The sequence below is a fragment of the Delphinapterus leucas genome, chromosome 12 (assembly GCF_059928025.1).
Source record: "Delphinapterus leucas isolate spDelLeu-1000000601 "Yukka" chromosome 12, BTC_Dleu_Yukka2, whole genome shotgun sequence".
NCBI classification, from domain to species: domain Eukaryota; kingdom Metazoa; phylum Chordata; class Mammalia; order Artiodactyla; family Monodontidae; genus Delphinapterus; species Delphinapterus leucas.
This window is the reverse complement of record NC_143140.1, coordinates 88,556,896-88,581,158: the sequence shown is the minus strand read 5'-3', so window position 1 is coordinate 88,581,158 and position 24,263 is coordinate 88,556,896. Positions and strand designations below refer to the sequence as shown.

Here is a 24,263-nt window from a genome sequence, read left to right as displayed (position 1 = left end):
AGGCCTGTTTACTGAGTGTAAGAAATTTCTCAATATCTCCTATAACCCCCAAGCCCTTGGTCTCAATCCTGGTTACTCTTGCAGTTGGGGTCGTCTTCTGGAAGGATGTAGCTGATGAGAGATATGATGTTAGAGACACTTTTACTTGACTGCTAATGTCACCTCCCCACACCCCAATCTGTTGCATGCTCAGAAGGGCATGTGGGGGGAGTGTGGTCAGTTTAAATCTCAAAGTGTCATCATTAGTACAAACAAGAAGTACATCGATGCGGCCTGACTGGGCACAGTGTCCTAATAGTGATATTTTGTTCTCACTGGAACAAGCCCTTTTATTAGTGACTGACCCGTCACTGAATTCTGTTGTTTCATCCTTCAAAATGCTTTCCTTCCAGTTCCAACAGCTATTACCCTAAAACCGGCTCTTAGAACCTCATGCTAGGATTCATGCAACAGTTTTCTAACTAGCCTGCCCCTCAAATCAATGCCAGACTTGCTCGCCTGAAAAACTGCTTTCAATGTGCTTCACTTCAGCTAAAGTGCTTTTCAGTTTCCTGTTACTAATCACATGTTTGAGTTTTAAGGACATCCATCAGCTGGTCCCAACTTGAATTTCCTCCTGCATCTGGTGACATGCTCTTACATTCACCTGACTGTCAGCAAGCCCCGCCCTTTCTGTGAAGCCCTGCTCCGTGGTTCCCCTTTCTGTCCCCCTTGTCCTCCCAAAGCTTAGTCATCCTTGGGGCAGGGGTGGGGTGAGGGTTGTGAAGGGGGTGCAGGAAAGTAACTGAAACTCTATTCGGCACCTATTATCTGCTTCCTTTCATTTTATTCTATTCAGTAAAGGCCCAACTCAGGCCAGTAACAGTGTAAAGCTTTCCTAACTTCTTTACAGGGAAGAGTTACACAATTCAGGATTGTTTTGTTAATTGTTGAGAAAGCATTTGATACTTACAGCTCATAGATATAGGACACTGCAGGAAAGAATCCTCTGTTGTACTTCTTTTATATTCTCCCAACAAGCACTGAAGACTTGACTGCTAAGGCCTGGTGATCAAGAAAGTATGAACTTTGGGTTCTAATCCTGACTCTTTCACTTATTAACGGTGTGACCTGGGCAACGTGCTCATCAAGCTCCTTGAGCTCATTAACCGTCACCTGGAATCAATGATACTTCTCCTGGGGTGAAATAAAGATAAATGTATGTAAACCCTGCAGCGCAGTCCCTGACACGTCGTGAGTGCACGGTAACACTATTATCAGGCCTGGCGGAGATCCCAAGGTCAGTTCACTGGGAAAGAAAGGTCACTCCGGGCAGTGGTTGGAGGGACACTGGCCCTACACCATACCAGCGCCAGGGCCCGCCTTCCTGGGGGACCTGACAGGCCCGCTGGGGCGCTCCGAGGCCTCTCAGGGAAACACGAGTCTTTCTTCCGGGGGTGGGGGTGGGGTCACCGGACCCCGAGGCTGCACCACCGAAACCGCAGGGAAGCTGCAAGGACTCCGCTCCCAACAATTCCCTCACACGCAGGCGCAAGCTGAGTCTCCACCTGCGGGCAGCGCTGGGAGGTACCTTCGTGGGGCGGAGCCTGGGGCCGGACCATCTCACACGGCGTGGGGACGGCGGCCTTTCCTTTGGCGATACGCCCAGAAGCGCGCAGGGGGGCACCGCGGTTCGTCTGGCCGCTGGGGAAAGTGCCGAGTCTCCCTTCCTCGCGTTCCCTGGGCCCAGAGCGCGGGCTCGGGGCCCTTCGCCCCCTGTGCCCCCGAGTTGGAAGCGGCGAGCGCAGGGGGCGGGGTCGAGGCGGGCGCAGGGGGCGGGGCCGCGGGGGGCGGCGGTGTACTTGCTGCGCAGCGCGCAGCTCAAGTCAGTCCTCGGCTGTCAGCGCGGCGGTGCGTTTCGAGCTCCAAGAGGCCTGCGGGCTGCGTCCACCATGTTGTGCCGGGCGGCGTGCAGGTGAGGCGCCGGGCGGCGTGCGCAGCGGGGACGCGGCCCCGGCCGCACGGGCGAAGAGGCGCGGGCGGTGGCCTCGGCGGGTCGGCGCGGTGGCCGCCGCTGTCCCCCACCGCCTCCCGCTCTGCCTACCCTCTCGCGCCGGCCCCGCGAGGTCCAGGGCACCTTCGGGGACCCGGCGTCGCAGGGCGTGGCGAGAGGCCGGGCCTGAGGGCAGGTGTCCGTTGAGCGCGTCCAGGTGCCGCCGAGGCGCTGGACCGCAGCGTTAGTTTAATGGCAAAGACTGGACAGCGAGGGGGCCAACGACTGGAAGGCCCCCCAGGGGCGCGGGTCCTTCTAGCCGGGTCTGCGGAGCCGGGCACGCGGCTTAACGGTTGCTGCCCGCGTCAGCCGATCGGGCTGTGTTTGCTGTCTTTCCAGCACAAGCAGGAAGCTGGTGCCGGGTCTGGGGGCTCTGGGCTCCCGGCGGAAGCATAGCCTCCCCGACCTGCCGTACGATTATGGCGCCCTGGAGCCCCACATCAACGCGCAGATCATGCAGCTGCATCACAGCAAGCACCACGCGGCCTACGTGAACAACCTGAACATCGCCGAGGAGAAATATCGGGAGGCGCTGGAGAAGGGTGGGTGCCGGGCGGCCGTACTTAGAGAAACCGGTTACAGGGAACCGTGGCGGCGAGGCGGATCTGCGCAAAGCCCCACCCCTGCTTTCAGCAGGATCGCTGCACGTGTTCGCGCGTTGACTTAGGGAGAAGAATTCACAAGGAGAAGAACCGTTTCGCGGGGGAACTGAGACAGGCTTGTATTTATTTGCTAATCTTTGGAATTAAGTGAAAGTATAACACGGAGTTGGTATTTGTTTTTTAAAGGAGCTCAGGTGACAAAACCAGTCGTGCGTGGACTTCTTTCGTGTTTTGCATCTGGGGGCATGTATGGGAGTACTAAGTCTTTTCTGTACAAAATAGCATTACACTTCGAATCTGTTAGTTAATGTTAGTAATGTTAGTGGTTTGCACGAGGGAAATAATTGACAGACGTGTTTCCAGGCTATATGTATGGCTGAAACTGCTCAGTTAAAAGTGTATTTTTTTCTTAAATATGTTTTTATCGAATTTCAGTCCTGTGAAATTTGAGTGAATTTTAGACTGTGACATCTTGTTGAGTGGGGACATCTAGTGGAAAAATGTAGTATTTCAGTCTGTGTGTGAGGTAATAGGTAAACAAAAGGAAGAGGAAGTTACCACATTCTGGAAGATTTACTTGTGATCATCAGAGGGACCGCAAGTGCAAGTACGGTAAAGGAAAAGGTTCAGAGTACGGGAAGAGGTTCTGTGATTTAGGACAAAACAAATGCGGGAAGAATGTGGTAATGGGGAGAGGCTGGGATAAATCCCAGTTGTGAAACTGTTTCCTGGATGACAACATCAGACATCCATGAACACTTCTCTTCAATATTTTAAAAACAGCTTAATTTCAGTCCTTTTCTTGTGCAGTCAAAGCTTTGCTTGTTTAATTAAAGCCAATGGAAAAAAAGCTTTACTATATTATATTGTACTGTATTGCCTATAAGTTAATGAATGTCTGTAGAGCTTTCTTTTATTTAAAAAATAATTTTAAAAATCATTAAGGAGTTAAATTTTCATGTTTGAAAATTTGGGAAAAATATCATCAATCTTACCGCATTTAAGTATGTAAATACTTTTCAAACAAAAGTACTTAACTTTTATTGTATTCAACAGAGAAAATTGGCCATGAAGCCAGTGAAAATGTTGAGCTTCAGAAAAGTGTTCTTAAAAGCGGATATTAACCCCCCCAAATTTCTATTAAAATTTAAAAAATGATTAAGTAAACTTTAAGAGATTGTGATTAAACTAGTTCTCAAGAAACATGTTTCTTTCCCATTAGAAATATTTAGTTATTGTTGACTTATTAAAAAACAATATAAAGCCTACATTGATTTTTAGGGTGATTCTCCAAGAAAAATCAGTAAGGGAAACACTGATCTGTCAGAAAGTTATTTTATAAACATAACAACGACAACAAAAGTTGACATCTTAAACAGAACTCTCAAAGATTATCTGTGTATTCAGATATCATTGGTCCTCTCCGCCTTTCTGAATTGCTAAAAACTGGAGGTTTTATTGTTTCAGAAAGCGACATTTCGTTTTTTTTAGAAAGCGACATTTCTTACGTGTGTTCTTGGCATGTGTCCCAACAACAGAAATAGGGAACTTGGATTGCTATTATGTAAGCCGCCCAAGGGCAGAGATCTCAGTGGTTCTCTGTGCCCTTCACTTTGCCTCTTGGTATCTTGTGAGTCATAAGAACTTAATACTTAACTGAATAAGGGAATTCCCATTTTTCCTAATAGTTCCGTTAGTCTGTAGCTTCTTGAAGGCATCAAGAAAAATATTTTGTTTTGCCTCCATGTTTAGCAAGGTAGTAAAAACAGCTTCAAATATGACATTCTTTTTAAGTATAGAGGTCAGAATTTTCTTTCCGTGGAACTCCGTTCAGCATTCACGAGTGCCTGCTGCACGTGAGGCAGTCTGTTGGGCCTCAGGGACACGGCAGTGCACAAAAGTCCTGTCCTCACTGGAGCCTTCCTCCTAGCGGAGACACGTGAACAAGTCAATATGGAGTGTGCCGGGGCTGAAGTCCTGCTGAGGAAAACAAAGTAGGGGAAGTGGTCTGGACGCGGGGCGGGGATTGCCCATCTTATATTGTGGTTAGAGAAGCCTTCTGATGAGGTTGATGTTTCAGTGGAGACTTGAAGGAGAAATGGGGGGAGTGAACCATGAGACTGTCTCCGGGAAGTGTTCCAGCAAAGCCCTCAATGGTCAGTGGAAGCCCTAAGCCGGGAGCATGCCAGGCCTGTCGCCTAAGCGCCAGGAGGCCGTGGTGGCCGGAGCTGGGCCAGCAAGGAGGTGCAGAGGGTCGGATGATGGGCACCTCTGTACCGATTGTATGGACTTCGGGTTCACTCTGAGAAGAGCAGCCTGCAGAGGGGTTTGACCAGACGTGTGCCGTGATCAGTGGGGGTCTAGAGAAGCCCTCTGGCCACTGTGTTGAGAATAGACTGTAGCGGCAGGAGTGGAAGCAGGGGACCAGTGAGAGGGGCATGACTGCGGGGCGGAGGTGCTGCTGGTGGCACCACAGGCAGGAAGAAGGGGTGAAGTTCTGGGTGTTTTCCGGAGCTGGCTTTGCTGGTGGGTGTGCTGGTGGGCTGATGTGGGGTGTGAGAGGACTAGCGTGAAGAATGACCGCATCATCAAAGATGTCCTGAGGAAACAGCTGGCACTCACTCAGGTGGGGAAGGCCTTTGGATGAGTAAGTTTGGGGTTGAAGATCAGGGGTTCAGTTTTGAACGAGTTGAGTTTTTTGTTAATGTAACGTTGAAGTATTTCCCAGTGGATGGTTGTCTATCTAGAAATGGGAGTTGAGCATTTTCCATGTGGTCTGTATACGGAACCATCTATTTTATAGCATTCTACTATTTTCTGTCTTTGTTCTCTTTTTATTTCATTTACTGAAATCTTTTCTACCCAAGAAACCCGAGTTCTTTGAAGCCCAGGAGTGAATTTTCTACTAGCTTTGCCACCCCTGCTGGCTTCTCACTAGTTGTTTGGTACATTATTAATTGAACTGAAAATCCACTGGGACAAATATTTTGGGGAAGGTTTTTTTTTGGGTAGAGTCTTGAAATTGTGAAATTTTGGGACCAATAGGGATGTTACAATGGTCCAATTATCTAATGTTTTACAAAGAAAAAAAAATAGTGTATAGAATGGTCAAAAAAGTAAGAATTTTAAAAAATGTGTTTTTACTTTAACCTTTCAGGTGATGTCACAGCTCAGGTAGCTCTGCAGCCTGCAATAAAGTTCAACGGCGGAGGCCATATCAATCATAGCATTTTCTGGACAAATCTGAGCCCTAACGGTGGTGGAGAACCCGAAGGTTGGTTTAGATTGGTGCAACCTTAGCTACGTCTTGTGCACGATAGGAATGACTTGATTTTCTTAAGTTACCTTTAATTCTCCCTGAGGTGTCATAATGGCATGTCTTTCACAGCAAGCAGTACGACAAAATTGTAACTTTCAGAGGGACACGTGCAAGAGTGGAGAATACATTCAGGGAATTATATCGTCAGATTTTATACACACGCACAGTATCACATACAGTGTCACCTTTCGGTTGAAACGTACTGTATATTAGGGAAAGACTGAGAAACTTCGTTTTTAGGAAAGATGAGTTTTCACTTACTAGCTCTAGGCCCTGGGACAAGATGTTAGCCATTCTGTACCTTACCTTCTTCATCTGTATGCTATGGGGATAATAATAGGGCTGTTTTAAAAATTAAGTGTTATTATAGAGTAGTGCCTTTTGCTGTTGTTTACTACTCTTCCTAACTGATAAAGAGTCGGTTGTCCCAGAAAATTAGGTTTTCCAGGACAACTGCAGGTAACAAGGGAGTACGGAGCCGGTGATCTTGTCCACTGCTTGTTCACTTGACCTCCTGTGGAGCACGCAGAGACCCAGAACTTTAATTATCCTCCCCACCCCAGGGGAGGTGTGGGGTGTAAATATAGCTCTCCTCCTTTGTTTCTGCTCTTCTGGCACGTACCTTAAGTTTCTGTGGCATTTTTTTGTTTTTAGTCATCTTCTAGAAGGCATCTTGTGCACTTGACATAAGCAGTTTCATTTGGAAGTAAAGATGAATGGGGGAATAAGTATGGGAAGCTGGACAGTTCATTTTTTCTGAGTTAGGTCTTCAGACCGTGACTTAATACTTTCGAGGTGTTGTGAGTTACCAGAATTCCAGATACACCTGTGCTCAGCCAGCAGGTTCTGGTGCTCTGCCACTTTGTGTTGTCTGGTACCACTTTATTCCATCATTTGTGCTTATAACAGATGACTACTTTTAAGCCAATAAAGTAAGAGAGGTGATACTTTGGGCCTAGTTGACTTAGTTGATGTGCTCAGCCTCGAATTGTATTCTGTATTGCTACAGAATAAAAAGGGTGATAACTCTTAAAGTGTACCCTTAGTTCATTAATAGGCAACATCACTCTTTTTTTTTTTTTTTTTTTAAGATGTTGAGGGTAGGAGTTTATTCATTAATTAATTTATTTTTGCTGTGTTGGGTCTTCGTTTCTGTGTGAGGGCTTTTCCTAGTTGTGGCAAGCGGGGGCCTCTCACTATCGCGGCCTCTCTTGTTGCGGAGCACAGGCTCCAGACGCGCAGGCTCAGTAGTTGTGGCTCACGGGCCCAGTTGCTCCGTGGCGTGTGGGATCCTCCCAGACCAGGGCTCGAACCCGTGTCCCCTGCATTAGCAGGCAGACTCTCAACCACTGTGCCACCAGGGAAGCCCCAACATCACTCTTTTTAAAATGATATAATCGAGATAGGAAAGATCTAGGCTGCCTTGGAGAAGAAGCAAGTCTCACCCATAACATTTTATTCCCAAATTGAAACATAGAGTAGGTAGGGTAGAAGTCAAAGTAAAATCTTCTGTTGATGGGAAAAAAGAAAGCTAATGAAAAATATTATTTCTTTCCTTATGGAAACAGCACTGTGAGTGAAGAAATCCCTCTAACATGTTTCAGCAACAAACATGTAAATTAAAATTGTGAGATGTTATGACCCTGGTGTCAGGACAGGAATAACACTGTTTTGTAGGCTCACTTGGTCATGTAGTGTTTTCCATGTGTTTCTAGTTGTGTCTGGGGCCGTATGACAAGAATATTGGGATATATTTTATATAATAAAATATTTTATTGTAATTGTTGCCATCTGTTCATTTGTGAGTGGTTTTGGGGTTTTTTTTTTTAATAGGGGAGTTGCTGGAAGCCATCAAACATGACTTTGGTTCCTTCAAGAACTTTAAGGAGAAGTTGACCACCGTATCTGTTGGTGTCCAAGGCTCAGGCTGGGGTTGGCTCGGTTTCAGTAAGGAACAGGGACGCTTACAGATTGCTGCTTGTTCTAACCAGGATCCCCTGCAAGGAACAACAGGTTAGGCTTAAGAATTATTACACGTTTATTCGGGAGAGATGGTTCACTATAAAGCATTTACCGTGAAATATGGAAGACTAGCAGTGTTTAAACCTACCCTGAGCACGTACTAAATTGAACAGATCTTAGTAGATGATACCCAGAGTCTCGTGGGAGCAAAAATCTTTCCAAGTCCTTGATATTTTATAAAATGAGCGTGTGTAGTTTTACAGATATGTTAACAAAACATGTTTTAAACATAAACTCTGCTTCATTTGACAGAGAATTCGTATCAGCCTACATAATAATTATATGCACTAGAATAAAAAACTAAAATTAGATAAACAACATGAAGGAGGAAAAGACACATAGTCTGAGTCTGACTTCAGAGCTTGGACTCTCAACTCCTCTGCTGAGCACCTGTGGTCAAACTGGGACCAGAGCTCAGGTTTCCAGACATCTACCTTCCTGAGGATTTTTTGGCGTAGGAAAAGATTGGGCTTAGAAGCTGCAGGCTGGGTTCACCAAATCCTTTTTTATGTTGAGCCAGATGGAAGTAGAAGCTCTTTAGGAAATAGTCATAAGGATCCAGCAGTTTGCTGGAACTTTGATGTGAGGTGATACCTTAGCATCAATCAGCAGTAGGTCTCAGCCATATTTTCTACCTCTACACATGTCCGGAGACTTGCTTACGTGACTCACTAACCTGGATATGTTCAGATTAGCCAGAATCTAAACAGCTCTTTAGGGAAAGTGAGATGCCACAGAATTTGGAAAAGCAACCAAAGATGTGTGAGCCCTGAGTGCTCTAAGAGTCAGGTACCTGACCGAGGAGGCTGTGATTGGCAGGTCAGTCCTAGCAACACCTTCTTCTCTCCTGCTTGAAGAAAGCCCATTGGAATAAAGATAAATGAAAGTTATGGTGATTTATCTAGGGGGAAAATCATGTATAAATTTTGTTCCCTTAATTATAAGTTATTAGTGACGCACCTCACAATTGATTTAGACATGCTGGTTGATGCTTGTTTTCCTAGAGGAGCGCTTTCAGTTGGAGAGGTTTCTTAAATGAATGTTTTATAGATTTAACTACTTCTTCACACACTTTTCAGAAACTAAATAATGTATCTCTTTCTTAAGCCTTACTCAGTTTTCCTTGTTAACTTAATTTTTATTATGTCTCATAAACGCTCTTTTATTTATTTATTTATTTGCAGTAGAGTTGCTTTACAGTGTTGTGTTAATTTCTGCTCTACAGCAAAGTGACTCAGCTATACATGTGTATAATCGTAAACGCTTTGTATTCTCTGTGACTAACATCAGCCCAGGGGAGCAGAGCAGGTTTTCCATAGACTCCCCCAAATGCTCAACACCTTTGGAAGGTCCTCAGCCACACCCACAAAGAGAACACACCCTTCCTGAGACCCCTATTGAGGACCACTGAGAATTGGCTCTTGGATAAATCTGTTGATATTTTAAGAATAGCTGTTAAAATACTGTGGTTAGTTGATTTTCCCAAGTCTGTTTTAATTACTTTTACTATTTATCACATTTTCTTCCAAAGAGTAAAGTTTAAAATCTTTTTCTAGGATATTTATTCTTATGCAAATTTCCTGTTTACATAAGAAACTGAAAAATGGATGAGAATGTTGTAAAGGGTAGTTTCGTGTGCATAGGCTAATTAAAGTTGAAAGCGAGAAGATAATGTTGTAGAGTGAAATTCATAGCCTTTGTTTCTTTCCCCTTCTTTCCAATAGGTCTTATTCCACTGCTGGGAATTGATGTGTGGGAGCATGCTTATTACCTTCAGTATAAAAATGTCAGGCCTGATTATCTGAAAGCCATTTGGAATGTAATCAGCTGGGAGAACGTAGCTGCGAGATACACGGCCTGCAAAAAGTGAAACGCCAGCCTTCCACTGAGAGCATCAAGCTCTTTGTGACTATGTTTGTAGTAGTGCAGAGAACCACGTATACCAGTAAGCTGCTCCATCGTAGTGTTTCTGAGTGTGGCTTATTCAAATATTTGATAAACATAATTTAGTGCTGTGAATAATCTCTTTTAAAAGCTTGTTATTAGGCAACTGTTTGAAAATGTTAAATGCTTTGTATAATTTAATCTTTTGATTGAACATTTTCTTCAGAGAGCTATAATAGTTAGGAGATTATAATTTTCATCATAAAACCACGAAGGATGTTTCATCCCTATACTGTTGGGGTGTCTAAGGAAGCCTTTCTAATCCTGTTCTATTGCAGTTACAGAAAATCTGGTCTTTTGCCCCATTTGTTTAATAATAAAATACTAAATTTATTTCCCAAGGGAAATATTCAGTTTTCTATTGAAAATTGCTCTTTTTGTAAGTAATCCTCTGTCCAGTATTACTTCGGGTGGATATCACCCAGTGGTCTTTAGTTACTTATGATCACAGGTTCTACAGGGTTAACACTAACCATTTTGTCATTAAAAATATATATAACTTGATTGCTAATTGCGAATTGCTTTATTATGAGAAGGAAATAATAGTGCCTCTGAATTTTTCTGCGGACAGAAAAAGACTTTTGTGAAATTTTGTCCTCAAACATAGAAATGTGTGTTGTCTAAGTGCTCAAAGTGGACAAATTAGGGCCTAGTTAATAAAGTCAGTGATAGGGATGGGCCACAAATCTGCCGGCCAGACACTTGCCCCTCTTCTTTTGGGCCTGCTCGTGAAGCATCCCTCTCAAGAGAACCAGACCTGGGTCAGGGCCTGCGTTGCTAAGTAATGAAAGACACATTGGTTTCAGGATGCAGTCAGGAGCATGCCTCTATGAGGAACATTTGTTTTCAAAGATTTGATTTTGAGTTATTTCATCCATTTTGATGTTTTTTGTTTCTTCTAGAAAATGTACAATCGCTATAGAAGCTTTATATTGTTTTATTGGTTTTTCCAATAAAGGGAAAACCGTATCCCTAATATAGTGACAAGGCAGTCAAGTTCCATTCGTGTTGGGTTTTTGCGAATGGAGCTGTTCAGTGCAGCAGGGTCCTTTCTGTACTTGGCTTCACAGTGTCAGGTGTTCCGTGTTCTTCATCATCTTCTCTCCTTTTTTATCAACTGGACATTTCCTAATATATTTTACAGTTCTGTCACTGAAGATTTCATTTGTTTCTGATCTGACGATTACAGGTAATGCTATTCTGATACCCCGCACAGGTTTTACCTTCTATTGGAATATTTCCTCTATGTAGGTTTTTTTCTTAAACCTATTTTAGTAACAGGGTGTTTTCTCAAGTTTATTTTTTCATTAAAAAAATTTCCCCCTAACTTTATTATCCTATTTCTTTTTCATGGAAAAATGGAGTGACTTAGCAGTTTCAATATTGAAGACTGAAGTTTTTAAAAAAATTTAAATTCAAGGCACTTTTCTTTTAGAATTCAATTAGAAAAGTATTTAGGCTTTCTGAATTGTCGACAGCGTTGATGAGACTAGTGTTAACTGTGTATGTGTGTGTGCTTGTGGATTGAAAACACTTCAGAGACTATGATTGCCATCCTTTCTATACCACAGTAAAATGGCTTTAATGGGGCACAACTGAGAGCCGTGTGACCGCTGCTTACATATACCCTATACACACATATATATATGCCTATATATTATAAACAAGGCAGTGAACTCTGTAAACAGACCATTGAGAAAATAGGACCTTCTTGAAAGATGGGCTTTTGAAAACAAGTAGTCTTCTAGATCATGAACTAACAAAGATATGCAGAGACTACTGACTTATATAAAGCTTTTGGACTCTCATTAAGCTTTAAGATTAAAAAGAAATTCAATGTTGAAATTTCTATGGGGCTCTATTTTTGCTTTGATTGTATCATGTGAGAACAAGGGAAAGCATGCTGTCCTCCACTGCACTTTTGGATTTTAAGAGACTAAGATAACGTACAGAGTAGAGATTTTAATCATCCAGCAGAAAATGAGACTCTATAAGATTCTGTTTAGCCCTGTTTTTCATAATAGAAAAGAAACAGAAAAGGTAAAACAACCGTTTCTTCTGGAAAGAGCAAGTACTGTTCACCCAGGAAGGATTTTTGTGACTGAATCAGCAGTGCCTGCTGTAGTCATAGACGTGCTTCGAAAATCGTAGCATGATTGGTGCTGCAGGGGAACAGGATGCAGAACAAATACTGTCTGTGAAATAGTATCTGTTGCTCGAACTGTTGTGTAATAATTAAACTTTGATATTGAGAAGTTACAACTTTATTACACACTTCAGATTCATGATTCTAAAATGAGATTTGAATTTCTGTGGAGTGCCTTTAAAAAGTAACATCAAAATTATAAAATTAAGATTGATGTGTGTTGTCAGTCATATCTAAAACTAGGTATAAATACAAATTTTGTTTCCTGTTTTAATTTCAGGGGAACTACTGTTTGGGAAAGCTGTTCGGTAACTGTTTTATAAATTACTGTCTCTCTTTTTCAGTCATACCCTAATGATCCCAGCAAGCTAATGCCCTGTGTTCTAAGGTACGCATGGTACATATTAAAAATCCTTTAAGGTCCTGGAGAGTTTTCATTTAATTATTCATTAAAGAAGCATTTATTTTCATATTGTAAGTGTGAAGCTTTTTGATTATTAATAAAAGAATCTGTTAACCATCAAAGGAGGTCTGTATTAAGTGTGTGTGTCAAAAACATTTATAATCTTGCAATGCTTTATCATTTTTACTGTAGGAAAGGAATAATAACTGATAGGTAGTTGAAATTTTACTCTAAAAACCCAGAAGGCATATGAATTCTGTCTCTGGGAGGAATTCTTTAGTGCATGGTTCTCATGACTGTGGCTCCACCTTCTGGAGGCTCTAATTTGGAGGGTCTCCATGGTTCATCTAGGGGAGGTGATGGGCGGTTTCCTCTACTTGGAGAATGCATAGCTTTCAAGGCCTGATTTCTACCAGTACAAGTTTGAGAGGTCTGAAGGTTATTTAAAAACTCAAAGAGCGAAAAACTTTTTTAGTCTGATTCCATCGTTTCTTTGGCAATACATTGGCCTTAAAAACTTTGTGGGTTTCTAACCCATTTGCGGCCAGTTTTACGTGCCGATATCCACAATAAACATCCACAATGAAAATTTTTTACTAGATATACTAGATGTAATTTTTTTTCTAACATCTTTATTGGAGTATAATTGCTTTACAGTGGTGTGTTAGTTTCTGCTTTATAACAAAGTGAATCAGCTATACATATACATATATCCCCATATCTCCTCCCTCTTGCGTCTCCCTCCCACCCTCCCTATCCCACCCCTCTAGGTGGTCACAGAGCACCGAGCTGATCTCCCTGTGCTATGCGGCTGCTTCCCACTAGCTATCTATTTTACATTTGGTAGTGTATATATAAGTCCATGCCACTCTCACTTCATCCCAGCTTACCATTCCCCCTACCCGTGTCCTTAAGTCCATTCTCTACGTCTGTGTCTTTATTCCTGTCCTGCCCCTAGGTTCTTCAGGACCACTTTTTTTCTTTTCTTTTTTTTTTAGATTTCGTATATATGTGTTAGCGTACGGTATTTGTTTTTCTCTTTGACTTTCTTCACTCTATGACAGACTCTAGGTCCATCCACGTAGATGTGAGTAATTTTTATCCTTGCTTCCTTACCCCGTCAGCGTAAGAGCAGCTACCTTGAGCTAAAGGTAGTTAAAACAATAAGCTCGGGGGTGGCGGGGGGAAGCCCACATCCTTCATCCTTGCTTTGGGGCTGAGACTTGAGCATTTGCTCAAAGCCGTTTTCAGTCTTAACATCTTTTACTGTTTGGGATTTAGAAGTAGTCAGCTTTCCCAGGCTTTCAGGACCCAAATTTCTGAACTGTATTTCCTTTCATTTCTGCTTGCAGACCGGCCAGTTCTTTCCTGAAGGCACGAATGACATCTTGCTAAAGGGGGAGATAAAAGCCAACACACAGGGTCAGTCTGGTTCTTCTCGAACATTCTAGAGCTGCAGTGGCTGTGCCTTTCACGTTACAGCAGGAAGCAGGTTTACCGCATGATCTGCCACTGGGAAACACGGCTTTCCAACTTTTCAGCTCCCGATACCAATTTTCCCACTGGCCACTAAGCCAATGCCACATAGTTTGAATTTATTTATTTATTTATTTTCGGTACGCGGGCCTCCCACTGCCGCGCCCCCAACCACCCCCACCCCCCCGTTGCGGAGCACAGGCTCTGGACACACAGGCCCAGTGGCCATGGCTCACGGGCCCAGCTGCTCCGCTGCACGTGGGATCCTCCCGGACCGGGGCACAAACCCGCGTCCCCTGCATCGGCAGGCGGACCCTCAACCACTGCGCCACCAGGGAAGCCCTGAATTTTTTTTTTTTTTTTGGCTGGGATAGTACCCACTTCAAGGTCCTAGTATTTGAATTCATTTGGGTAACTGCTGCTTTGACAACAAACTCCAAATATATAATGGCTCAAATACAATAGGTTGTTTTTCAATCAGGTAAAGTGTATACGTGTTTCTGGTTAGCGCCGGAGCTTTCTACTCGCGGTGATTTGGGGGTCCAGGCTCTTTAGCTTTTACTGCTTTGCCGTCCCAGTAAGTGCCGTCTGAGGAGCTCTTGTCACCGTCATTGAGCCTGTGGAGTGCAAACCAGCATGTGGGTCACGTGTATGAAGTTTTATGGGCCAGGCCTGGAGGTGGCGCCTGTGTGTCTGCTGTTTTACTGGTGACCACAGTGCACCTAAACACAAGGAAGGCTGGGAAGAGAGCTTAGCTCTGCTCCTGTGCCCAGAAAGGACAAGAAACAGCCAGTCTCTCTACTGCTCTGGGATTCTGAGCAATCTGTTTGACCTCTCTGTGCCTCAGCTTCTCAGCTGACCATAACAGGTTTCTGTGAGTTTACGGGGTCTGGCATGAAGTGAGCACTGTTAAGTATAGCTATCATAGAAGTTGTTTTACACGGCTTCTCAATTTTTATCTTGTCTGATTCAGCCACCCTGCAGGGAAGGCAGAGGGGATACAGACTCAGGGACAGATTCGTACCTGGGACTCTAGTGGCCTGTTCTGGGGTCCTCTACCTGCTTTAGTGTGCTTTCCACAACAGTGCATTATATTCTGAAAGAATACCTTGATGTGTACGTTCTAAGTCGGGGCCAGGGGAAGTGTCTTCATTTAGGAAAAAGCTGAAATATCCAGATCTGTTAAAGCAATTCCACCAATGTTTTGATTTACTTCTCCATCTACATGTTTTAATTACACCCTTTCATTTCCTCCCCAGTACCAAAACATAAAACTGCTTACAAAGCAATTTTTTCCTTAAAAGCCTATTTTTATTTGGTTAAGCCTTTCTGTGAGAATCTCCCGTTGCGGAGCACAGGCTCTGGACGCGCAGGCTCAGCGGCCATGGCTCACGGGCCCAGCCGCTCCGCGGCATGTGGGATCTTCCCGGACCGGGACACCCGTGTCCCGTGCATCGGCAGGCGGACTCTCAACCACTGCGCCACCAGGGAAGCTTCCCCATTTCTTCTTTTCCCTAGAGAATTCATCTTCTCCAAGTTTGCTGGGATGGGGAGTGAAAAATTTTGTGTCTCTATTGTACCCCTTGAATGTATCCCTTCCTCTTAAACTCCCCATTCGCCCAGGACACATCTGAAACCCAGAGAGCCATCTGTCATCTGCTCTGAGTCTCAGATTTAATTCTAATGCAGGCCTCAAGGTTAAAGGGCCTGTTTGCCTCGGTCTCCAACAGCCTTTAAAAGTCAATCCCCATAAAAAGCTTTATTCTTCCCCTGTCCAGAGGAAACCTCAGGATTTTTTTTCTTTTACCCTAAATATATTTGCTCTACACCAGTAGGTGGCAGTATTTCTATGCTTTTCTCCCCTCCATGCTCTGCTATAAACAGGACTTATGGGAAAGCAGAGTGGGTTGGAACAGTATTAAGGGTTCCCCTCCCCACCCCAAAGGAACACATTACCTTGTTAGTTTTGTTCATTTGAGAACAGATAATCTTTTACTTTTTAAAGTTTTAAACTTAAAAATTCTTTTTATTTTGAAACCATCTCAAATTTACCTAAAAGTTGCAATTATAGTACAAGGCCCTTAGCTTTTTCAGAATATTTTGAGAGTTAGTTGCTGTTGTGAGGTGCCATCACCACCGAGTACTTTGTGTTTCCTACAGACAAGGGCATTCTCCTACAAGCTCTAGACGGCCTTCAAAGTCAGAACATTGGCAATCGTGTGTCACTATCACGTAACCCTCAGATACCGTACAAGTTTCACTTCTTGTTCCGGTGATGCCCTCTACAGCAGACGGACCCAGTCCAGAATGACCACTGCATTGAGTAATCATGTTCCCTCCCTTAGAAGCTGCCACGGTGTAGTTAGAAGTTCCCTGCATCACAGAGCCTGTGGAAATGGTGATGCAGGGAAGAACACTTCTTTCTTTGTTTGCGAATCTGATCCATATGGATAGAGTATTTAGCCTACATGCAGTCTTGTAAAGGCTCCAAACAGGAAGCCTCTAAATTAGGCAGCAGCGAGTTTTTAAGGTATGCCGATTTCAATCAGTTAGCAGTTCTCTTTCTTACAACAAAATAATTCCCTTTAGGCAAGAGCTCAGCCTTCATTTTCCTTTTTTTTTTTTTTTTTCCAAATCCTTTGTTCTGATTTATTTAGGTTACCGGGATGCCATATTCAGTTTTCAGACATTTTCACCAACCGCAGTTGAGGACAACCGTGCGTGGGTGTCAACCATGATGTTGCTTTTCGATTTGACTCCCTCCACTTCCTGCCAAGGATTTTCTTTCTACGAGAAGGTAATCAGATTTGTGCAGGTTCTATGTCTCAGTTCTTTTTTCTTTAAATATTTCACTTGTTCCCTCCATCTATTTCTCTTGGGAAAATCCACTATTCTCTAAGATTTAGTGTAATGGTACCTTTTTTTGACACCTTAGGCCAAATAGGTCATTCGCCTGCCCTCTATCTGCCCCTCTCTCGGTCCTGGTACTCGCTGGTCTATATTGTAACAATTTGCTTCTAGATCTCTTCTCTCCACAAGGCTTGGGGTTTATCCAGGGTGGCAATCGGTCATTCATTTTGTATCACTAATGCCTACGACAGGGCTTGACGTCTAGCAATGGTCAACTTCAACCGCTCTTTCCTTTAGAGATTTCTTCTCATATTTTAGTCTAACATTTTTCTCAACGTAGATGACACATGTTTTTAGTTGTGGAAAGTGGAATAGGAAGCATTATCCCATAGGCTGATGACATGGTCTTATTATCAATAACTAGGAGCTGTCTTAATAGACATCTAATTATTGCCAGAGAACATAAGATAGTTTCTTTGAAAATCTAAATTGTCATTTTATTTTTTTTAATTTTATTTTAAATTTAATTAATTTATTAATTTATTTATTTTGGGTGCGCTGGGTCATAGTTGCAGCAGGCAGCCTTCTTAGTTGCAACTCACGAACTCTTAGTTGTGGCATGCATGTGGGATCTAGTTCGCTGACCAGGGATCGAACCCAGGCCCCCTGCATTGGGAGCGCAGAGTCTTAACCACTGTGCCACCAGGGAAGTCCCTAAACTGTCGTTTTCAAGGCTTGTTGCTAACGACTCTGCATAGCTCAATTGCTTTAAACTTCTTGAAAGTTAAAATGTTTCAAGTCATTTCTGGCTCTTTACTAAGATTTTAAAAAATGGCTACAAACAGTGTTTGGTAAGATTCATTAAAGACACCTGCCTGGTGAGAATTATTGCGCGTGTCCATGGCCTACGACTGGACTTTAAGGGTCCGTTAGTCTGCAGGCTGAAGTAGACCTAGCACTGCCCTCTGGGGAAGACCATGTCTCCTGCTGCCTCTAGGGCTGCCTCCTTGTAGAGTGAACGGCCTTCTGCCTGTGCACATTGTAGTTTATTCTCTAAACCTCCTCCCCGCAAGCCAACTGACAGAGTGAAGGGGTACGGACCTGCCTGTACTTTGTAATATATAATCTGCACTTCAGGTAGTTCTCAGAGTAAAACCCCAAACTCTCTGCTAACCAATATTTATAAAAACCAAGAAGTAATATTTATAGGAGTATGTCTGAAGCATGATGCTCGGTACCTCCCATGGAAATCCTTGCCCTCTCACTGTCATTCTCGTCGGCTTCCTCCTCCTTGTTATTATCATGATAAAGGTGACGCAATGCACCTGTTCCCTAGGTTTTGCTAGATCCCCTAGCAGTCATTCTTGGACTGGGTGGCCCACTGATGTGCTATCCACACACACCGCATTCGTTTGGTGTTTTGTAGAGCTCCGTTTCCTAAATGGGCGAGCCGTATAAGACAGTGGTTGAGAGCTTGACCTTCGGGGACAGATGTTCCTGATTTGAATCCTCGCTCTAATCCTGGTCGTTCCCCTTGCCGCCTATGTGACCGCTGGCGAGTTACCTGATCTCTCTAAGTCTCCGTTTCCCCTTCTGCAGCGTAGGGTGAGAATACCCTTGACAGGGTGTCGGCACCAATTAAACAAATAACTCACGTGCAGCATTTAGCACAGTGCCTGACCCCTAGTAAGTACTCAACATATTTTCAAAAACTATTTTAACAGTTATTAACTGCGCATTGGCGTGCCGTCATTGGCCCACATGGGGGTAACATTAAAGACAGAGGTCCCCTGTGCTGTTGCAGTCGGGATTTGCGGGGGGAGCGGATATCCAGGGGAAGATCACTCCCCGAAAGTCTTGGGGTCGGGTGGGCTCCTGGTGGCTTCCAGGAATAGCCAGGAGACCAGCGTGGCTGGAGAGCGAGGGGCTGGGGGCTGGGGGAGTAGTTCACTTAGGCCTGTGGCCTCTGGAAGGATACTGGCTTTCACTCTTCATGAGATGGGAGCCAGTGGAGAGTGTGGGTGTGGAAGATGCTGTTCATTGCATCTCAGTTTTCTCCTCCTTCTTTCCTTCTTCCTTCCTTCCTTCCTTCCTTCCTTCCTTCCTTCCTTTTCTTTCTTTCTTTCTTTTCTTGCTTTCTCTCTCTCTTCCTTCCTCCCTCCCTTCCTCTCCTTCTTTCTTTCTTTCTCTCTCCCTCCCTCCCTTCCTTCCCTCTTTCTCTCTTTCTTTCTTTTTCTTTCTCCCTCCCTCCCTCTCTCTCCCCCTCCTTCTTTCTCCCTTCCTTCCTTCCTTTCTTTCTCTCTCTCTCCCCCTCCCTCTTTCTTTCCTTTAAATAAATTTATTTATTTATTTTTTGGCTGCATTTTGTGTCTTCATTGCTGCACGTGGGTTTTCTCTAGTTGTGGCGAGTGGGGGCTACTCTTCATTGTGGTGTGCAGGCTTCTCATTGTGGTGGCTTCTCCTGTTGCGAAGCGCGGGCTCTAGGCATTTGGGCTTCACTAGTTGTGGCATGTGGGCTCAGTAGTTGTGGCTCACAGGCTCTAGAACGCAGGCTCAGTAGTTGTGGCGCAAGGGCTTAGTTGCTCTGTGGCATGTGGGATCTTCTCGGACCAGGGCTTGAACCCGTGTTCCCTGCATTGGCAGGCAGATTCCCAATCACTGCGCCACCAGGGAAGCCTCTTTCTGTCTTTCTTTCTCCCTTCCTTCCTTCCTTCTCCCTTTTCTCTCATTCTCCTTCTCTTTCCTCTTCCTCCTCAATGGGAAACTTTTGTTCAACTTGCAGTATCAGGTCAACTAAGTCCCTGGACAACTGGTGGGTCTTCAGAACAACTATGGAAAGTGTGACTTGTGTGACTTTTCAGGTTGTGTTCTTTGTGTTGACAGCCAGAAATCTAGTCTACGTCAACTTTCTGATCAGAGCAAAGGCCCCTTTTTGGCAATAGAATATCAGGTTGATGACCTGTCTTGGTTATCTGTACAACGTCCTCGCAGCTGTAGGTGACTTCAGAACTCATACCATAGTGATTATTACTTTGTTGGCTGCATGATTGTGCGGTTACTAATGATTTTCTCCACTAGACCATAAGCTTCATGAAGGCAGAGGCCATGGTGCTGCTTTAAAATTCAGCACTGCATCGCCAGAACCCACTACACTGTCCTGTATACTTAATAAATAATGGTTGAATGAATGAATACATTAAATCAGTATGATAATTTTTATTTTCTTTACTGCTGTAATGCTGGAGCCAAACATTATGAAACCTTTGTTCAGAGAGCCATAAGCAATTATATTGTTGGATAAAAATCTATATATTTAAGAATACATTGCAAGACTGTATTTTCTGCCAGCAAATGTGGGCCAGGGGTCCCAGCTTTGGTCATGATTTAGCAATTGTCTGAAATGTCCCTGCTCTGCCAATCTGTTGGAAAGGCAGATAAGAAGATTTCAGAGGAATGGTAAGATTTGATAAGAAAACCCATTTTTCTGTGTGTAAATAAAAGAATTCAGGAGACTCAGTTAAGTTTTTTTTTTTTTTTTTTTTGTGGTACGTGGGCCTCTCACTGTTTTGGCCCCTCCTGTTGCAGAGCACAGAGTCCGGATGCGCAGGCTCAGCGGCCATGGCTCACATGCCCAGCTGCTGCGCGGCATGTGGGATCTTCCTGGACCGGGGCATGAAGCCGTGTCCCCTGCATCGGCAGGCAGACTCTCAACCACTGCGCCACCAGGGAAGCCCTCAGTTAATTTTTTTATATTAAAAATTTTTAATATTTAATATGAACATGTAAAAATATAAACCTATATAGAAATCTCATTTTTTGCAGATCTTATACAACTATAAAATCAAATAAATATATCATTTAGTGCCAACACAATTATGAAACCAATGCCATTCCAATGGACAGCATCAGTGAACCTGGGTCATGCCTCCCCTTGTGAACATCTCACTGCCTGCTCCCTGCTCCTGTCTTTCGCTTGGCAGGTTCCACATCATTCTCTGAGTTAATCCAATTCCCTGAGTGTAGCCCAACACTCTCCTTTTCTCAAAATATTGCAAAATATATATTCCTTCTGCCATCTGCAATGCAATTTACCTTTTACCTTTACTGGCTTAAAAATGCCTTTTTGGTGGCTTCCCTGGTGGCGCAGTGGTTGAGAGTCCACCTGCCGATGCAGGGGACATGGGTTCGTGCCCCGGTCTGGGAAGATCCCACATGCCGCGGAGCGGCTGGGCCCGTGAGCCATGGCTGCTGAGCCTGCGCATCCAGAGCCTGTGCTCTGCAGTGGGAGAGGCCACGACAGTGAGAGGCCCGCATACCGCAAAAAAAAAAGGCTTTTTTTAATCTCTTAAGTCCATTTCTGCTAAGCTCACCAAACAGTAAGTGCTGTTACCTGTTGACCGTGTGATCAATAAACATTATGGCAAATAAAATCATCTTGCATCCTCAGACATAAAGCAGACATCCCAATAGCCCAGAAAGCGCTTACATTAACATTTTTTGCATTACTACTGAAATGAAAAAAAGTTTTACTAATTGTGTAGAAAAACTTGAGCGTATCCAAAAATGTATCAGAGGACAGTAACTTAAAAACATTAGGCTAAATAGTTATTTACTGCCTGTTTATTTAGACCCAAAAATCGATTTGTGTGTGTTGGAAGGGGTGGTGTGTGTGTGTGTGTGTGTGTGTGTGTGAGAGAGAGAGAGAGAGAGAGAGAGATGGAGATTGAGAGAGATCGAGAGATAGAGAGAGAGAGAGAGAAGAGTTACTTGTTAAGCATTGGGTTGGTTGGCCAAAACGTTCGTTCGGGTTTTCCGGTAAGATGTTTCGGAAAAACCAGAATGAACTTTTTGGCCAACCCAATATAATTGTTTAAGCTGGTCTTTAAATTTTGATGGGTACATAATCTCTTATAGAGATCTTTGAGGAGAATCAGGCAGAATGTTTGCCTCTGGTTATTTTCAAGATTTTTAACATTAAGTTGGAATTCTTGAGATGAAAGTTACTATGTAAAATAAAGAGTTGAGAATGCATGTCCTGGGCAAATGCCAGGACTATTGTTTTTTATTTTCCACTTAAGTCAAATATTTAAAAATTTTGTTTAGAGATGGTGTTTATCATCTTGATATATTCTAGACTATTCATCAGATAGTTTATCTAAAACATTGGTTTTTATTTAGATTATAATAAACAGGTTAGTTATCTGTTTTTTAGTCTTTTGTAATAGTCATGAGGCAGACTTCAGTTACAGTGTCAAGTTAACTTTTTTCTTGACTTTACACAAACATTTTCTGAAGGGTTCTGTGAATTCTTCAAAAATACAATATACACTTTACTACTGCCAGAGAATGTATGTATCTTAAATTTGAGTATTTGAACTCTCACATCTGTGAACATTTGAAATGCATTTATGTTTCAAAATCAGATTTTGAAATTAACATGGAATCTGTATCTTGAAAATGTATGAGAGTCTCAATATTTAAATGCCCATATTAACAAAAAGTGTAGGGACTTCAAATTCAATTTTGTGTTTTTTTTTCTAGTTCTATTTATAGAGCAATTCTAGTGGTTTACAAATAAAATATGTTAGCTTTTAAGTAGCAAAATACACAGATGTTAAAAGTTGGTTTTTAAATTTAATTCTGACTTTGATAAAGAGCAAAGCTGTATTACAGAAAGACCATGGAATAGAGAACTTAACATGTGAAATCTTATTTCATATTCCAAATCCATGACTACTTGGAGACACCCATTTTTATTTGATTACTTTTAGTTTTCAACCAGATGTTTGGTATTATGTATGCCTGGCTGTAGCGCAGCATAGCTAATAGGCCTATTTACTTATATGGAGTGTTTGCCATTGTGATATCCTCAGTGTAATGCCTGTTTATCACAAGTTTTGCTCATTATTTTTATTAGGTCCTAATGGTTATTACAATGGCCTTTAAAATCTTATCCTAAACCTTAACCCCAAAGCATTTAAGTTTCATTGCCACAGGGAGATACTGTTAAAGTAATTTTGGTAAAGTGTCATCATTCCCCAAACAGTGATTTTTTTCCTTCTAGTTAAGATTATGGTAAGTAGGCTGTGTGTGTGTGTACTTGCAGTTATACAATGTTTATTGTGAATATCACTATTTAATTTGTTGACATATTGTAGAATACAAAAATATAAGCTCAAAATGTTATGTTATTTGGGAGGGATCAAGATGGAGGAGTAGGAAGACCCTGAGCTCACCTCCTGCCATGAACACATCAAAACTGCAGCTACAGGACTTCCCTGGTGGCGCAGTAGTTAAGAATCCACCTGCCAATGCAGGGGACATGGGTTCAAGCCCTGGTCTGGGAAGATCCCACATGCCACGGAGCAACTAAGCCTGTGTACCACAACTACTGAGCCTGTGCTCTAGAGCCCACGAGCCACAGCTACTGAAGCCCGCGCACCTAGAGCCTGTGCTCTGCAAGAGAAACCACTGCAATGAGAAGCCAGCACACCGCAACGAAGAGTAACCCCCGCTCACTGCAACTAGAGAAAGCCTGTGTGCAGCAACAAAGACCCAATGCAGCCAAAAATAAAATATAAATAAATAAATAAACCCCCAAAACACAGCTACATATTGAGCAACTCTTGCTGAGAATCACCTGAAGACTAGCAGATGGCTTTTCTATAACCAAGGCTGTAAAGAAAGAACCACGTGGAGTCTGGTAGGAGGGGAGGAGAAGCAGTCTATTCAGGACTCACACCCCTAGTGGGTGACCCAGAAGAGGAGGGGGATATCACAGGCTCGGGGATCTTCCCTAAGGAGTGAGGAGCTCAAACCTCTAGTCAGCTCGGAGACCTGGAGGCAGCTCAGAAGTGTGGCTTCAACCCCTCAGGACCCCAACCATGCCCCCAACCCAGGTGGAGACTGCCATCACACCAGGGAGAAGCCCAACTCCATCAGGGCTCCTGCTCTAACCCCTTGGCCCCACCCTGCAATAGGAGAAGCCCAGGCTCACACCTGGCTCCAGTTCTAGCCCCTCCAACTCCAGCCTTACCTCTCACCAATGTGGAGGCTGCCAGCACACACAGAGAGAAGATGTAGGCTGTGCTCATTTCAGCTCCAGCACTCCCATCAAAGCCACTGGGCACACATAGACTCCATACAGATGCTCCCACACAAGGACACACCTTCCAGACCAGGATATGTAACTGTTTTGCCTAATTTCATAGAGACAAACATAGAAAGTTAAACAAAATGAGAAGAGGGAAGATTATATTTCAAACAAGACTATGTTTCAAACAGTCAGAGCTGAAGAATATAATAACTGAAATGAAAAATACATTAGAAGGGATTAACACCAGATTAGGTGATACAGAAAAACACATAGTGACCTGCAAGATAGATTAGTGGAAATCACCCAATCAGAAAAGTAAAAAGAAAAACAAATTTAAAAATGAGAATAGTTTAAGGGACCTCTGGGACAATAT

At 43.4% G+C, this 24,263-nt stretch overlaps 1 protein-coding gene and 1 long non-coding RNA gene across 5 annotated transcripts in view; both read left to right on the top strand.

Moving 5' to 3' along the window:
- The first annotated feature begins 1,864 nt into the window (after positions 1-1,864).
- SOD2 (superoxide dismutase 2) lies at positions 1,865-12,590 on the top strand. Of its 3 annotated transcripts, none has more exons than XM_022560536.3 (5): positions 1,865-1,954; positions 2,372-2,574; positions 5,792-5,908; positions 7,787-7,966; positions 9,700-12,590. In XM_022560536.3, exons 1-5 carry the CDS (start codon positions 1,932-1,934, stop codon positions 9,843-9,845), a joined length of 669 nt encoding a protein of 222 aa, XP_022416244.1. In that variant the 5' UTR covers positions 1,865-1,931; the 3' UTR covers positions 9,846-12,590. The 3 variants fall into 3 exon arrangements, with proteins under 3 accessions (XP_022416244.1, XP_089778353.1, XP_089778352.1); XM_089922226.1 differs by having other exon boundaries at positions 1,917-1,954; positions 2,342-2,574; XM_089922227.1 differs by lacking the exon at positions 7,787-7,966 and having other exon boundaries at positions 1,883-1,954; positions 2,342-2,574.
- Positions 12,591-12,704: 114 nt separating this feature from the next.
- LOC111167551 (uncharacterized) overlaps positions 12,705-24,263 on the top strand; it is a 63,344-nt gene continuing 51,785 nt past the window's right edge. For both annotated transcript variants that reach the window (XR_016395271.1, XR_016395270.1), the window contains exon 1: positions 12,705-16,741. This is a non-coding gene — a long non-coding RNA (uncharacterized LOC111167551). The remainder of the gene's footprint in view (positions 16,742-24,263) is intronic.

Coding starts and splice junctions, on each gene's coding strand:
- SOD2 (XM_089922226.1), top strand. CDS start 1,932: ATGTTGTGCCGGGCGGCGTGCAG. Junction 2,575..5,791: donor TCGGGAGGCGCTGGAGAAGG/GTGGGTGCCGGG, acceptor TTAACCTTTCAG/GTGATGTCACAGCTCAGGTA. Junction 5,909..7,786: donor CGGTGGTGGAGAACCCGAAG/GTTGGTTTAGAT, acceptor TTTTTTTAATAG/GGGAGTTGCTGGAAGCCATC.